Source organism: Nomascus leucogenys, chromosome 15 (genome assembly GCF_006542625.1).
Source record: "Nomascus leucogenys isolate Asia chromosome 15, Asia_NLE_v1, whole genome shotgun sequence".
In the NCBI taxonomy this organism is placed as follows: domain Eukaryota; kingdom Metazoa; phylum Chordata; class Mammalia; order Primates; family Hylobatidae; genus Nomascus; species Nomascus leucogenys.
Genome location: NC_044395.1, coordinates 70,022,031 through 70,038,571, shown reverse-complemented (window position 1 = coordinate 70,038,571; position 16,541 = coordinate 70,022,031). Strand labels below are relative to the sequence as shown.

Genomic DNA, 16,541 nt, shown 5'->3' with positions numbered 1-16,541 from the left:
GCTCTAACAATCACTTCTCCAGTGATTCATAGCCTTTCTCTCCCCTTTTTTTTTTTGAGACGGAATCTCGCTCTGTCACCCAGACTGGAGTGCAGTGGCGCGATCTCGGCTCACTGCAAGCTCCGCCTCCTGGGTTCACGCCATTCTCCTGCCTCAGCCTCTCCGAGTAGCTGGGACTACAGGCGCCCACCACCACGCCCGGCTAATTTTTTGTATTTTTAGTAGAGATGGGGTTTCACCGTGGTCTCGATCTGCTGACCTCGTGATCTGCCTGCCTCGGCCTCCCAAAGTGCTGGGATTACAAGCGTGAGCCACTGTGCCCGGCCTTGTCTCCCTTTTGACCACACTTCAGATCAGCTGGTCATGCTCATCTTTGGCTCCATTCTTCATTTCACTTTTTAAAAGTTCTCCCCTTAATCACTCAGCTTTCCTATCTTCTCACACTTGCATGTCATGTCTTAGGGAGCTCCTTACAGCCATTTTAGATGAGATCAGGCGCATTTAGGGTGGTTATGGCCATAGACGCCTAGAGCCATTTTAGGAAGGCGTCTTTCCTTTACAGAGGACAGTGATAGTTGTCCTGATTCCTCTCTCTGTTGTGATATTTCGTGGTTTTTACTGAGGGGATTTTCTGGCTAGTTAGGAAGAAACGAGCAAACTGATAACTGAAAGTGAAGAAGCTTAGGAGGAAGAAACAGTTATCTTCTTTCAGACATGAATGCAGTTTAAAAATACATTCCAAGAATTTCATACTGTAGACGAGATCATTATGTCAGCTGCTTGCTGCTTAATTACTTTGTACAGTAAGTGCAGGCTTACCATGGGTGGGTTCTGCAGGTGTTACAGAAAGCTCTGAGCCTAGCTCTACATAAGCTGTAGGCCTTTGTTGCTGCAGCTATTACCAGCTGCCTGCTGATTTTTGCCAATCTTCTTTAGTGAAGATTACCAAATGTATTTTGAGGGATGAAATTTGCTCAAAAAGAAAGTTTCAGAAGAATTTGTTTGGAAGAAGGATCAGGAAATAAGAGGAATGAAATTGTGGCACTTGCTTTTAATAACAGAAAGAAGGTTGGGTCCTATCAGAATTTGAAAATTGTGAGTAAGTGAGCTGCTGCTTCTGATGATGGACAAAACCTCAGAGAAAATAGAGGAGAGATTGTAGTTATAAAAGCAATAACTTTCTGACTGGAATTATTATTAGTTTCTGGAACAGGTGCCTTAGAGTTATTATAAACTTGTCTCTTTTAGAAACTTTTGAGGTGCCTTTGGGATTGATTTAGGGTAAAGGACTTTCTGACTTAGGTGCATCTCATCCTGTGATGGTGGAGAATGTATTTTCCTTAATAATCACAAGTCCCTTTAGGTTCCAGACCAACTTAGAAAAACTATATTTGTAACAGAATTTATTCTATCAACTAGCACACGCAAACAGGACCCTGTGCAAGTGTACTCTGAATGGTTAGGCCACGTAGGTCAAAGATCTGGAGCCTCCCAGATAATAGCCTTCCTGTGAAATGGTTATTGTATATGTATGTTCTTTTTCCTGTATATTTGACATTGAGATCATTGAGGGTATGTGCTTTGTCTGGTTCATCTCTATTCCTCACAATATCTAAGTCCCTTGATTACTCAGTAAAAGGTATAGAATTCACTTGAATTGTCCTTGATTATGTTTCCCCGACACCTAAAATTTATTTGTTTGAACTGTTTATATGCATTTAATTTGTCCCACACTCCCTAATTCCTTAGGAAAAGCAATATTTGGGATAGTATACTTTTAGATAAAGCACTAGTGACTTTACAGTAATTTGGTATCAGTTGAGCTCTTCATTCTACTATACCGTATTATAATGTTTTTCAAACTGAATTGTGATCATTAGTAGGCCTGCAGTCAGCATTTTTTGTTTTAATGATATAGAGTAGGAAATATGAGAGGACATTATATATACAGTAAAGGTAAGTATTGTTTTGTGAAATTTTTGCTTTAGGTAAATTTATATATACACATACATGTATGTGTTTATTGCTTCATAATGTAAAATGTAATTTGTACTGGAATAATGGTCAGAAAAGTTTGAATAAGACTGCTTTATTGTAATACTCTGTTATTTCATTTATCATATAGCATTATGCCAGTACATACAGGCTTCTAAAGCCAGGGATGGCGCCAGCCCTTTCATTTCAAGTACGACTGAAGGTAAAAACAAAACAAAATTGAGAACACCCAAAGCTTTCTAATGGTTCTTACATATGTCTCTCCAGTGGCATTTCGTAACCTTTGACCTTCTAACTTTCTTGTGCCTTTTGTGACCACTAGATATTTCAGATTTGTATCCCTCCAGGTGGTGGGTTCTTTGGTTCTTTCTCTCTTCACTTTAATGTTCTTATTTCAATATACTTTAGTGTTTTTAGGAGGGAGAATGGGAAAACAAAGGACAATTCCGGAAATTTCAAGTAATTCTGAATTGACAGAATATCTCATTAGATTTACCCTGAAATCTGCTTTGTTAATGTTCTTATATCTTTTCATTTCTTTGTATTTTTCCCAGAGATCATTGAAATGCGTAGTTTATTCTGAATTTTAAGTAAAATATACTTCTGTGATGTTTTTAGTTGACTTTAAGCAAATTAAATGTGGCTTTCAGGGAAAAAAAAAAGATAGATACAATCCTTGTCATTCCTTGTGCTTTCTCACCCTCTCCCAAGAAAATTAACCCCTGGGTTTTAGTAATAATTTCATTTTGAAGAAGAACTGACAGCTAGTGATGTCTAACATTAACCATGCTGTACTTTTTCAGCTTCTTTACTGACCTAATAACTTTGATGCCTTTTCTATTCTTATTCTTAGATGGTTGGCATACTAACCCCCTTGCCTTCATTTCTGTACCTTGCTGGACTACCAAGCTCAGACATTTATAACCCTGTGACTTAAAGGGATTTTGTAGAGATGATTTGCTTCATTCTTTTTCTTACAGGAGAAAATTTTGAGCAGACACCATTGAGACGAACATTCAAATCTAAGGTCCTTGCACGATATCCTGAGAACGTAGAATGGAATCCCTTTGACCAAGATGCAGTAGGAATGGTTGGTATTTGTTAGCCACAAGTATGAGATAATTTACAGAGTAATTTATAATAGGATTGTGAGTTCAGGTTGTGGTAGCAGTGGTCCCACCAAATACCAATAACTTTTGAAGAAAGGATTATAATGCATATTGTTTATTATTCTGCATTTTGGTCAAAATACCAAATATTCAGAATATATTAAATATGCTAAAAGTTATAATGTGTTTCTGTTGTGTCAGAGAAATACATAGTATTGTGTCAGTGAACTTATTTTGTGGTCCTGATCTGTTGATTATTTATTGCATTGAGATTATATGATGAGTTAATTTTAAACATCACTAGTTTAAAATGGTTTTCTCTCATTCTGCACTGTATATATCTGAGTAATATGACAGAAGTGGGTATTTTTGTTTCATCATAATTTTATTTTCATTTTTTTGTTTCATCATAATTTTAGATAGGACAGCATTTAAAAATCTCATGTGGAAGAATATTACCACTATGAGTAAGCTAACCTTTATTGAATATTCACCTTGTGCTAGGCACTCTAATAAGCATTTTATATGAATTAACTTATTTAATCCTCACAATACTCTTTACATGGGTAGTATTAAATAAACACACACGTACATATTTTACAGATGAAGAAATTAAGATCCAAAGAGGTTAGGTAATGTATTCAAGCTCGCATGGCCAGTAAGTAGTTGAGTTGGAGTTTGAGCACTGTAGTCTGGTTCCAGACCTCTGCTCTTAACCTTATCTTTGTACTGCCTCTATTGCATTTGTTATTGAGACAGGGTCTCACTCTGTCGCCCAGGCTGTTGGAGAGCAGTGGTGTGATCTTGCCTCACTGCAGCCTCATCCTCCTGAGCTCAAGTGATCCTCACACCTCAGCCACCTGAGTAGCTGGGACTACTGGTGCATGACACTATGCCTGGCTACTTTTTTGTATATATTTTCTTATAGAAACAGGGTTTTGCTATATTGTCCAGGCTGTTCTCAAATTCCTGGGCTCAAACAGTCCGCCCACCTTGACCTCCCAAAATGCTGCGACTATAGGCGTGAGCCACTGCACCTGGCCTTCTATTATATTTTTAATAGCATTCTGTAGTTTTTAGAGAATGGTCTTGTTTGATGCACACCAAAACCCTGTGAAGTAGGGAGAGAAAACTATATTATTATTTCACAGATGAAGAAGCTGTCTTTGAGAGCCTCAAGTTTTTTGACTCCTAGTCTGGCATTTATTTCATTTTAACATGCTATATTTTAGAAATACCTAGCCTTTGAGAAGTCAAGTTTAAGGCTGATAGATATAATATAATATAGGTCCTTGTATTTGTTAACCGAGGATATCATATTTTATTTGTATAGCCAGGTTCATGTAAAACTGGCAAATGGGAACTGATTGATTCAGGTCAGTTCGATTAACTATCCAAGTTTCTTTATATAACCCGTCTGAATTAGAGTGAAAACAGTACATCTTTATCCTGATTATGTCATCTCCTTGGTTTATATGAAATGAACATACTTTTTCATGTGAAAAGAAGTTTTACCAATGACAGAATTTTGTGAGGTGATAGTTCAATACTATTTACAAGTTTGTTTTATTTTTAGGTATAAAGTTGCATCTATCTGGTTTTTAGATATATTTCCAGCATCATCTCCTAATATACATATCTTACTCTCTGTCATGCTGTCATGCTTAACCACCTACCATTTCCTAAATTTTCCAAGTTTTCTTTTATCTCCATGTGTTTGTGCATTTTCTTCTTGTCCCCAAAATACCCTTCTATCCCTTGTGTACTTGATGAACTCTAACATTACCTTTTTTTGGTGACAGTCTTGCTCTGTTGCTCAGGCTGGAGTGCAGTGCATGATCTTGGCTCACTGCAACCTCTGTCTCCTGGGTCAAGTGATTCTTATGCCTCGGCCTCCCCAGTGGCTGGGATTATAGGCGTGCACCAGCACACCTGGTTAATTTTTGTGTTTTTAGTAGAGACAGGGTTTCGCCATGTTGCCCAGGCTGGTCTTGAACTGCTGGCCTCAAGTGATCCACCTGCCTTGGCCTCCCAAAGTGCTGGGATTACAGGTGTGAGCCACTGCACCTGGCCCATTTTTGTAGCTTTTTCTGATATTCCCAGGCTGAGTTGTCTGTTTTGTGTTCCTATAGTACTTTGCGTTTACTTTTGTATATCCCTGATGACTGCATTATGATTTTATTTACTTGCATGTCTTGCATTAGAAAGAGAGAGCTTTAAGCCAGATACACGCTCAGCTTAGTAGGTGCTCTATAAATAAATAAATAGTGATGGTGTTCTGAAAGAGGATCGCCAGTGAGTGTTCTCACTGCTTGTTGCCTTATTGTCTTTTGCAGCTATGTATGCCCAAAGGGCTGGCATTCAAGACCCAGGCTGATCCCAGGGAGCCCCAGTTCCATGCCTTTATTATCACAAGGGAGGATGGCTCTCGGACATTTGGGTTTGCCCTCACATTTTATGAAGAGGTGACTAGCAAGCAGATCTGCAGTGCAATGCAGACCCTCTACCACATGCACAATGCTGAGTATGATGTCCTACATGCTCCCCCTGCTGATGGCAGAGACCAGAGCAGCATGGAGGATGGTGAAGACACTCCTGTGACCAAACTGCAGCGCTTCAACTCCTATGACATTAGCCGGGACACTCTCTACGTCTCTAAGTGCATCTGCCTCATCACACCCATGTCTTTCATGAAGGCATGTCGGAGCGTGCTGGAGCAACTCCACCAGGCAGTCACTTCACCTCAGCCCCCTCCACTGCCCCTTGAGAGCTACATATACAACGTACTCTACGAGGTGCCACTCCCACCTCCTGGCCGGTCCTTGAAGTTTTCTGGGGTCTATGGGCCAATAATCTGCCAGAGACCAAGTACCAATGAGCTTCCCCTATTTGACTTTCCTGTCAAAGAGGTTTTTGAACTGCTCGGGGTGGAGAATGTGTTTCAGCTTTTTACTTGTGCCCTTCTGGAGTTTCAAATCCTGCTCTACTCACAGCGTAAGTCAGTGCTTACTAGAGCCTTCTGCCTGCCTCAGGCTTCTTTGCTTTCCATGTTCAGATACAGTGGGGCTGACTGTAAAGGTTAAGAGCTATTACAGACCGAGCGCAGTGGCTTACGCCTGTAATCCCAGCACTTTGGGAGGCTGAAGCGGGTGGATCACGAGGTCAGGAGATCGAGACCATCCTGGTTAACACGGTGAAACCCCGTCTCTACTAAAAATACAAAAAATTAGCCGGGCGAGGTGGCGGGCGCCTGTAGTCTCAGCTACTCGGGAGGCTGAGGCAGGAGAATGGCGTGAACCCCAGGGGGCAGAGCCTGCAGTGAGCCGAGATCGTGCCATTGCACTCCAGCCTGGGTGACAGCGAGACTCCGTCTCAAAAAAAAAAGAGCTATTACAGTTTGAGCAAAACCCAGATCTTTTGCAGGTAGGTGGTGGATGGCAAATTGATAGACATGAGAGGGCCAGTATTTCTGATTAACTATCTTCATGGCCTTTTGCTGGGCATTCCAGTCTTGTAGGGGAACACTGCTTCCTATGTCCCTTCTGATTGAAGTGAAAAGAGGGGTGGGTAGGAGGTGATGGTCACAGGAAGCTGACTTTCCATCAATTCTGTTCTGTCATTCTGCAGAGTTATTTCTGCCTTTCCCTCAGCCTAGTAAAATTGAAGACTCACAAAGGATAATCCTTTATATATTGAGGAAATGTGGATGTGTTGCTTCTTTTTGTTGTTTGCTTAACTGAATTGTTTTTATAAATGCAAGGTTGAGTGTAAGCAGCATATTTGGACAAAATAGTAAAGTGGATTAGAAAGAAACAGATGCTTACTTAATGAGCCAGGCTAGTAACATGAAATTCATTCATTCAGTACATATTTACTGAGAGTGCACTATATGCCAGGCGTTGTTTCAAGGGTAGTGGTGGACAAGACAGAAAAATTATTGCTATAGTGGAACTTAAAGTTTAGTGGGAGAAGAGAGGTGATTAAATAAATACATAAAATATGTAGTTTGTAAGGTACTTAATAAGGGTTATAAAGAAAAATAAAACAGGGAAAGGGATAGTATTTGGGGAAGAGAAGTTCCAGTTTATAATAGGGTGGTTAGGTAGGCATCCCTGCATGACCTGTTAATATCTGTAGGGAAAGTATTCCAGGCAAAGGGCACAGGAAGTATAAACGGTTTAAAACAAGAATGTGCTTCATGTATTCAAGAACCAGAAGCTGGGTGGATGAAATGGAGTGAATAAGCAGGAGTATAGTAGGAGATGGTGTTAGAGACTTAACTGGAGGCCAGATTGTATAGAATCTTGTAGGCCATTGTAAGGACTTTGGCTTTTACTCTTAGATGGCTCTTAGATAGCCATCAGAGTTGTCAATTTTTTTTTACTTTTTATTTTAAAATAATTTCTAGCTTACGGAAGAGTTGCAAGGAGTGTTCAAAGGACTCTTGTATACCCTATCCCAAATTCACCAATTGTTAACATTTTGCCACATTTACTTTATTACGATCTCTGTGTGTGAACATAACTGAACCATTGAGAGTTGTGACTCCTAAATTCTCCTGTGTTTATTTCCTAAGAATAAAAACATTCTCTTAAATATCACTGATCAAATTCAGAAAACCTAACATTGAGACAATACTATATTAAAGTTTCTCTAGTACCCGATAATGTGTTATGATAATTAAAAAAAATTCCTTATTCAGGATCTAGTGCCATATCATGCATTGCTTTTAGTTGTGAGTTTCTCAGCCTCTGTCTTTCATGACATAGACATTTTTGAAGAGTACAAGCAAGTTATTTTATAGACTGTCCCTTAATTTGGTTTTGTCTGATGTTTTCATGATTAGATTCAGATTATAAATTTTTGCCTAAAATACCATAGAAGTGATGTTATGCTTCTCTCAGTGCATTATATTAGGAGGCACATACTGTCAGTTTTCATGATTACAGGAGGCAGGCATATGATGTCATTTTGTCTCATTTTTGGTGATACTAATCTGTTCACTTGGTTAAGATGGTGTCTGTGATTTCTTAACTGGAAAGTTATAATTTTTCCCTTGGTAATTAACATGTAAGTCGTGGGGAGATACTTTGAAACTAATTATTCTGTTCTTCTTTAAAGTTTTGCATAACCATTCATTTTTTTTTTAGTTTTTATTTTTTGTATTTGCAGTTTATGGATGCCTAATAGTTTAGCATCTATTGATGATTCTGTTCTGAATCAGTTATTTCAAGGATGGTAGCAAAAAGGTGATTTTCTTTTTCTTTTCTTTTTCCTTTTGAGACAGGATCTCACTCTGCTGCCAGGCTGGAGTTAAGTGGTGCCATCATGGCTCACTGTAGCCTCGTCCTCCCATGCTCAAGTGATCCTCCCACCTCAGCTTCCTGTGTAGCTAGAACTACAGGCACGCACCACCATGCCTGGCTAATTTTTTATTTTTTTTAGACGTGGGGTCTCGCTGCATTGCCCAGGCTGGTCTCAAACTCCTGGGCTGAACCTTCTGCCTGGTTTCCCAAAGTGCTGGGATTATAGGCGCCACTGTGCCCAGCCTTAAAATTTCTTTTTTTTAAAGAAATAGAGTCTTATTCTATTGCCAGGCTAGAGTGTAGTGGCACAATAATGGCTCACTGCAGTCTTGATATCCTGGACTCAAGTGATATTCCCATCTCAGCCGCCTGAGTAGCTGGGACTACAGGTGCCCACCACCGTGCCTGGCTAATTAAAAAAAATTTTTTTTTTTTTTTTTTTAGAACTAGGGTCTTGCTTTATTGCCCAGGCTGGCAAAATAGTGGTTTTTAAACTTTATCTGTATTAATTGGCATTATACCATAATGAAGAATGTTTCTTTCTCCTTTGTTTATTATTGTGTGGATTCATAGATTTTTATTTTACTCAGGTTATAATTCACTATAATTATTTATTTTGATGCTCAAATTTCCCAGATTTGGTCCACGGGCAAAGGAATGGACCTCCACAATGGCAGGGCTTTTGCCTTTTGCTCATTGATAGATTCCAAGCACTAAAACTGTGGCTGGTATATAAGGGTGCTCAATAAATGTTGTTAAATGAATGAATAACTTAGGCTTTTAACAGGATCACTCTGGCCATTATATTAAGAGTATATCCCCAAAGGGAGAATGGAAGAAAGCAAAGAGTTCCGTTAAGAGGTAATTTGTAATAATCCAGGTGAGAGGTGATGTCGGTTAGAACTAAGGAGGTAACAGTGAAGTGGTGTGAAATGGTTGGGTTCTTGATATAGTTTGAAGGTAAAGTAATGGAAACTATGTTGAACTGAAGAGTGCATACCTCATATAAAGTGGATAGCCACTAATTAGCTCCAGTTAATTCCTTGTGGGTATACTGGCCTGATGTTACTAAATATTCCAATAATTCATGAGGACCCAGATTTTTTACATGAAATCTCTTTTATTTTTTTATTTATTTTTTATTTTATTTTTTTATTATTAATTTTTTTTGCACACAAAACAAACATTTTCTAAAAATACATACAAACAAAAAGATGCATATCAAACATATTAGGAAGGTTGCACATGGGAAGATGGGGAATAGAAATGGGGGGTGGGAATTAAAGAAAATAAATGAAAGAGGGACTTTGTATGGATCAATGATAATAACTCAATCCTCTATTTGACAAGGAAGAAGGAGAAGGAAGAGGAAGAAAAAGAAAGTGGGATAAAGGATCAGAAAGGGAGGAAAATAGAAAAAATTAGAGTATGACTCCAGGGTAGGCCTGTTTTGTTGTCACTGGGTTGGTTGGTTGGTCTGTCTGTTGTATTTTTCATATGTTTCGCCATGTTGGCCAGGCTGGTGTTGAACTCCTAGCCTCAAGTGATCAACCCGCCTCGGCCTCCCAGAGTGCTGGGACCACAGGCGTTAGCCACCACGTCCAGCCCCCCACATTGCTTCTGGCCTCCGTGGTAGACCTCCCAGACGGGGCGGCCGGGCAGAGGTGCTCCTCACATCCCAGATGGGGCGGCGGGGCAGAGACGCTCCTCACTTCCTAGAAGGGGTGGCGGCCCGGCAGAGGCACTCCTCACTTCCCAGACGGGGCCGGCCAGGCAGAGGCGCTCCTAACTTCCCGGACGGGGCAGCCGGGCAGAGGCGCTCCTCACATCCCAGATGATGGGCGGCCGGGCAGAGGCTCTCCTCACTTCCCAGAAGGGGCGGCCGGGCAGAGGCGCTCCTCACTTCCCAGAGGAGGCGGCCGGCAGAGGCGCTCCTCACTCCCAGATGATGGGCGGCGGGCAGAGGCGCTCCTCACTCCCACACAATGGGCGGCCGGGCAGAGGCGCCCTCACTTCTTCCCAGACGGGGCGGCCGGGCAGAGGCGCCCCTCACTTCTTCCCAGACGGGGCGGCCGGGCAGAGGCGCTCCTCACTTCTTCCCAGACGGGGCGGCCGGGCAGAGGCGCTCTCACTTCCCAGACGGGGCGGCCGGGCAGAGGCGCTCTCACTTCCCAGACGGGGCGGCCGGGCAGAGGCGCTCCTCCAGACGGGGGGGGAGGGCTCCTCCTGACGGGGGCGGGCAGAGGCGCTCCTCACTTCCCAGACGGGGCAGCCGGGCAGAGATGCTCACTTCTTCCCTGATGAGGCGGCCAGGCAGAGGCGCTTCTCACTTCCCAGACGGGGCGGCCGGGCAGAGGCGCTTCTCACTTCCCAGACGGGGTGGCTGGGCAGAGGCGCTCCTCACTTCTTCCCAGACGGGGCGGCCGGGCAGAGGCGCCCCTCACTTCTTCCCAGACGGGGCGGCCGGGCAGAGGTGCTCCTCACTTCCCAGAAGGGGCGGCCGGGCAGAGGCGCTCCTCACTTCCCAGACGAGGCGGCCGGGCAGAGGCGCTCCTCACATCCCAGATGATGGGCGGCCGGGCAGAGGCTCTCCTCACTTCCCAGAAGGGGCGGCCGGGCAGAGGCGCTCCTCACTTCCCAGAGGAGGCGGCCGGGCAGAGGCGCTCCTCACATCCCAGATGATGGGCGGCCGGGCAGAGGCGCTCCTCACTTCCCACACAATGGGCGGCCGGGCAGAGGCGCCCCTCACTTCTTCCCAGACGGGGCGGCCGGGCAGAGGCGCCCCTCACTTCTTCCCAGACGGGGCGGCCGGGCAGAGGCGCTCCTCACTTCTTCCCAGACGGGGCGGCCGGGCAGAGGCGCTCCTCACATCCCAGACGGGGCGGCCGGGCAGAGGCACTCCTCACTTCCCAGACGGGGCGGCCTGGCAGAGGCGCTCCTCACATCCCAGACGATGGGTGGCCGGGCAGAGGTGCCCCTCACTTCCCAGACGGGGCGGCCGGGCAGAGGCGCTCCTCACTTCCCAGACGGGGTGGCCGGGCAGAGGCACCCCTCACTTATTCCCAGATGGGGCGGCCGGGCAGAGGCGCTCCTCACTTCCCCGACGGGGCGGCCGGGCAGAGGCGCCCCTCACTTCTTCCCAGACGGGGTGGCTGGGCAGAGGCGCCTCTCACTTCTTCCCAGATGGGGCGGCTGGGCAGAGGCGCTCCTCACTTCCCCGACGGGGCGGCCGGGCAGAGGCGCTCCTCAACTCCCAGACGGGGCGGCCGGGTAGAGGCGCTCCTCACATCCCAGACGGGGCGGCCGGGCAGAGGTGCTCCTCACATCCCGGACGGGGCGGCCGGGCAGAGGCGCTCCTCACATCCCAGACGATGGGCGGCCAGGCAGAGACCCTCCCCACCTCCCTGACCGGGCCCCGGCCGGGCAGAGGCTGCAATCCCAGCACCCTGGGAGGCCAAGGCAGGTGGCTGGGAGGCGGAGACTGCAGCAAGCCAAGACCACGCCACCGCACTCCAGCCTGGGCAACACCGAGCGTGGAGTGAGCGAGACCCCGTCTGCAGTTCCAGCACCTCGGGAGGCCATGGCGGGCAGACCACTCAAGGTCAGGAGCTGGAAACCAGCCTGGGCAACATGGCGAAACCGCGCCTCCAGCCAAAGGAGAAAAACCAGGGAGGGGTGGTGGCGCGCGCCTGCAATCCCAGGCAGGCTGCAGGCCGAGGCAGGAGAATCACGGGAGCCGGAGGCAGGGAGTCTGCAGCGAGCAGAGTACACTCCAGCTGGGCAACAGAGGGAAGAAAAGAAAGAAAGAGAGGAAGGAAGGAAGGGAGGGAGGGAGGGAGGGAGGCAGGCAGGGAGGGAGGCAAGGAAGGAAGGAAGGAGGGGCTCTGATTTTTAAATATTGGCAATAATGTTCTTTTTAAACACTGCAGGCCAAACAAAAAGCATCAGCTGGCTGAATGTAGTTCCTGAGGCTTCACTTTGCAACTTCTAGTTTAAGATACGAAGTTACAGCCTCCTGTCTCTGTGTGAAATATAGACTTGGACAAATCATATTGCTTTCCTAGCTGTTTCTTAGCTGGAGCTTCATAAAAATACTTTGAAATGGATACTTAGTTGAATAGGGAGGAACTTGTCTGGTTTAGAACAGAACAGAGAGTAGGAAACCAAACTATATAGAGTGTTAGAAGATGCAGTAGGCTTTTAGGCAGTGGGGGTGTTTAGAGGCAAGGAAAGGAGGATTGAAACAAATATGATGAACACAATGGAAAAATAGCATTCTTCCATCTGAGTTTCTTCTGTGTTTCCTAGAATATGGGTTCTTGTATCCATAATAAGAATTTTAAGAGGTTTGAATGTAATTGAGATGGTTAGTATGTAGAATTGAATTTAACTTAGGACCTAAAGTCATGCTCAGCATGGACAAGAGAAAGCTTTTTTCAAAAATTCCTGGATATTGCTGAGCCTGGCTGAGGTCACAGTGGAGTGGATTACTTTTCACTGGATGTAAATTATGCTTTTTGTTGTTAATAGAGTGCTTTCAACAATTTAGGTTGGTTTTCTTGAAGTAGTTTTTATTAATGATCCAAAGACATCTTCCTTGTATGGATAAAAATCACTCTGGCCAAAAACAAGCTATCACCACTGCAGTTGATTTTGCCTGCTGCATGTCCTGCCCTCTGAATAGAAAAGAGGTGTTACTTAGGGAAAAGGAATGCAGGCTGAATTGTAAGATTCTGAAAGTGTAACCCTTTGGAACGCTGAATTGGCAGTTTTAAGCAGTGTTTTCTTTTTGGTATAGGTCATTTTCATTACTTCTAGATAATATTTATTCTTTAGTCCATATAGAATTAGTGTTTTTTTAATAGCATAATTTTTAATTGGTTGTTGAAAAATTATTATTACTTTTTTTGAAACAGGGTCTCATTCTGTCACCTACACTAGAGTGCAGTGGCACAGTCATGACTCACTGCAGCCTTGACCTCCCCAGACTTAGATGATCCTCCCACCTCAGCCTCCTGGGTAGCTGGGACTACAGGCATGTACTGCCATGTCTGGCTAGTTTTTGTATTTTTTGTAGAGATGAGGCTTTGCCATGTTGCCCAGGCTGATCTTGAACTCTGGGCTTAAGCAATCTGCTTTCCTTGGCCTCCCAAAGTGCTGGGATTACAGGCATGAGCCACTGCACCCAGCCTTATTTAAAAATTATATGCAGAACAGAAGCTCTTTATCTGAAGTGGCCTGCTAGAGTAGTTGATTGGAAACCAAAAAAGTCAATTAAGTCACAGAATCCTAAAAATGATATGTACAATTAATTTCATTGTTAAACTATTTATTATTTTTTATTATTTTTGAGACAGAGTTTGCTCTTGTCTCCTAGGCTAGAATGCAGTGGCACGATCTCGGCTCATTGCAATCTCCGCCTCCTGGGATCAAGTGATTTTCCTGCCTCAGCCTCCCGAGTAGCTAGGACACCACGCCTGGCTAATTTTTGTATTTTTAGTAGAGATGAGGTTTCACCATGTTGGCTGGGCTGGTCTCGAACTCCTGATCTCAGGTGATCCACCAGCCTCAGCCTCCCAAAGTGCTGGGATTACAGGAGTGAGCCACCGCACCCGGCCTAAATTATTTAACTTAAAACATATAACCATATAGTCACTAATCTTTGATGAAGGGTCCAGGCATTTCTCATGATTATGAATTCACAAATCAGATATCTGCACTTCTTGCATAAACCACACCCATAATACATTGACTAGATTTCCTAGTTACTTTACTTTTTTTTTTTTTTTGAGGTGGAGTCTTGCTCAGTTGCCAGGCTGGAGTGCAGTGGCGCAATCTCGGCTCACTGCAACCGCCGCCTCCCGAGTTCAAGCAATTCTGCCTCAGCCTCCTGAGTAGCTGGGACTACAGGCGTGCACCACCATGCCCACCTAATTTTTGTATCTTTTGTAGAGATGAGGTTTCACCATGTTGGCCAGGATGGTCTCAATTTCTTGACCTCGTGATCTGCCTGCTGGCCAGGATGGTCTCGATTTCTTGACCTCGTGATCCGCCTGCCTCGGCCTCCCAAAGTGCTGGGATTACAGGTGTGAGCCACCGCGCCCAGCCCTGGTTACTTTTTTTTTTTTTTTTAAAGTGGAGTGATAACTTAAAGAACCTTGCAAAAGAACATGAGCAGAGACTACTTCTAGATTTTTGTAGTGTTCCCTAGTTTTTTATTCTTAATTGCTTCATGGTATGCCTAATTCAATTACAGTGTTTTTTTAATGACTTTGTGTTACTGAATCTTTTAAAAACATTTAATTTTGTTTCCAGAGAAACAGGCATTCTTTCTTTTTGCCCTCAGATTTTACCATTTATTTACACAATATTTGGTTACGTTATATAATCCAGTAGTAAGTTCAACTAGCACAGGTTTGGGAACAAATGAGTGGGAGCAATGTATGCTTTACTCAGAGTGGGGAAAATCAATCGGTAAAGTAAGTTGGCTAAGTGGAGGCTGGTAAGAAATCTTCAATGATATTTCACTATCTAAAGTAGTCTTTTACTGTAAAAATAATGATTGCTTAAGGCATGTAATTAAAACAACTCCAAAGGGAATCAAATATTTTCCTCTCTTCCTATAGTAGCTGGATATCAAATTTTCTGTGTATCCTTAAAGAAAATAATAGTTTTTAAAAACAAATAAATAATATGTGCACAAATAATGCAGAGAAAGTTCAAAGTTCTCTCCAACTCCCTTTTTTTTAAGATGGGGTCTCGCTCTGTCGCCCAGGCTGGAGTGCAGTGGCGCGATCTCAGCCCCCTATAGCCTCCACCTCCCAGGTTCAAGCAGTTCTTGTGCCTTAGCCTCCCGAGTAGCTGGGACTACAGGTGAGTGCCACCATACCTGGCTAATTTTTGTGTTTTTAGCAGAGATGGGATTTGCCATGTTGGCCAGCCTGGTCTCAAACTCCTGACCTCAAGTGAACTGGCCACCTTGGCCTCCCAAAGTGTTGGGATTACAGGTGTGAGCCGCTGCACTCAGCCCCTTTTTCTTTGATCTAGTATTCTATCCCTGAGAAGTAACCTCTTAATTTTTAAAAATTCCCTCTTTTCCAGTATTTTTAATAATACACTATATATATATTTTTTTTTGAGATGGAGTTTCACTCTGTTGCCCAGAGTTGGAGTGCAGTGTCGTGATCTTGGCTCACTGCAACCTCTGCCTCCCGGGTTCAAATGATTCTTCTGCCTCAGCCTCCCTAGTAGCTGGGATTACAGGCTCGTGCCACCACACCCAGCTAATTTTTGTGTTTTTAGTAGAGACGGGGTTTTGCTATGCTCGCCAGGTTGGTCTTGAACTCCTGACTTCAAGCGATCCACCTACCTTGGCCTGCCAAGGTGCTGGGATGACAGGCATGAGCCACCACGCCTGGCCTAATCTACTATTTTTTATGTTAGGTGTTGAATATACATGTATTAATTTTAATATTCTTTAAATTATACATATACACTGTGAAATCTGTATGGTATATTAAAATAAAACTTGAGGCCAGGTGTGGTGGCTCACGCCTGTAATCCCAGCACTTTGGGAGGCCGAGGAGGAGAGATCACTTGAGATCAGAAGCTTAAGACCAGCCTGACCAACATGATAAAACCCCATCTCTACTAAAAATACAAAAATTAGCTGGGCGTGATGGTGCACACTTGTAATCTCAGCTACTCAAGAGGTTGAGGCAAGAGAATCACTTGAACCGAGGAGGCAGAGGTTGCAGTGAGCAGAGATCACACCACTGCACTCTAGCCTGGGCGACAGAGCAAGACCCTGTCTCCAATAAAATAATAAATAAATAAAATAAAACTTGAAAAAAAGGCATTTCAAGAGTGTAAAATGAAGGGTAGAAATTTACAGCATTAGAAGAGTGTACAGCGAAGTGTGCGACTTCTACCTCTGCACCCTGGTTCTCCTTCAGGGAGGTTACCACTGTTTTCTGCTTACTTGTAGATATAGCCGTGTATATACTATATATATACTTTTTAAAAAGAACACAAATGGGAGCATACTAATCATTGTTTTGCAACTTCCCAGGATAGTTTATAATTGTTCGTAAATACATAGGAGCTGCCCTGTAGTTTGTTTAGAGGGGGC

General features: G+C 43.9%; 1 protein-coding gene across 5 annotated transcripts in view; it reads left to right on the top strand.

Moving 5' to 3' along the window:
- Window positions 1-16,541, top strand: part of DENND5A (DENN domain containing 5A) — a 132,699-nt gene that overhangs the window by 53,845 nt on the left and 62,313 nt on the right. For 4 of the 5 annotated variants that reach the window (XR_004033591.1, XR_004033590.1, XM_030828841.1 and 1 more), the window contains exons 2-4: window positions 2,126-2,197; window positions 2,976-3,085; window positions 5,441-6,098. Coding sequence is in view for 3 of the 5 variants with exons in the window: in XM_030828841.1 (XP_030684701.1) it covers window positions 2,126-2,197; window positions 2,976-3,085; window positions 5,441-6,098 (840 nt within the window). In the remaining 2 variants the exon portion in view is untranslated. The remainder of the gene's footprint in view (window positions 1-2,125; window positions 2,198-2,975; window positions 3,086-5,440; window positions 6,099-16,541) is intronic. The other variant, XM_030828842.1, reaches the window with a different exon arrangement.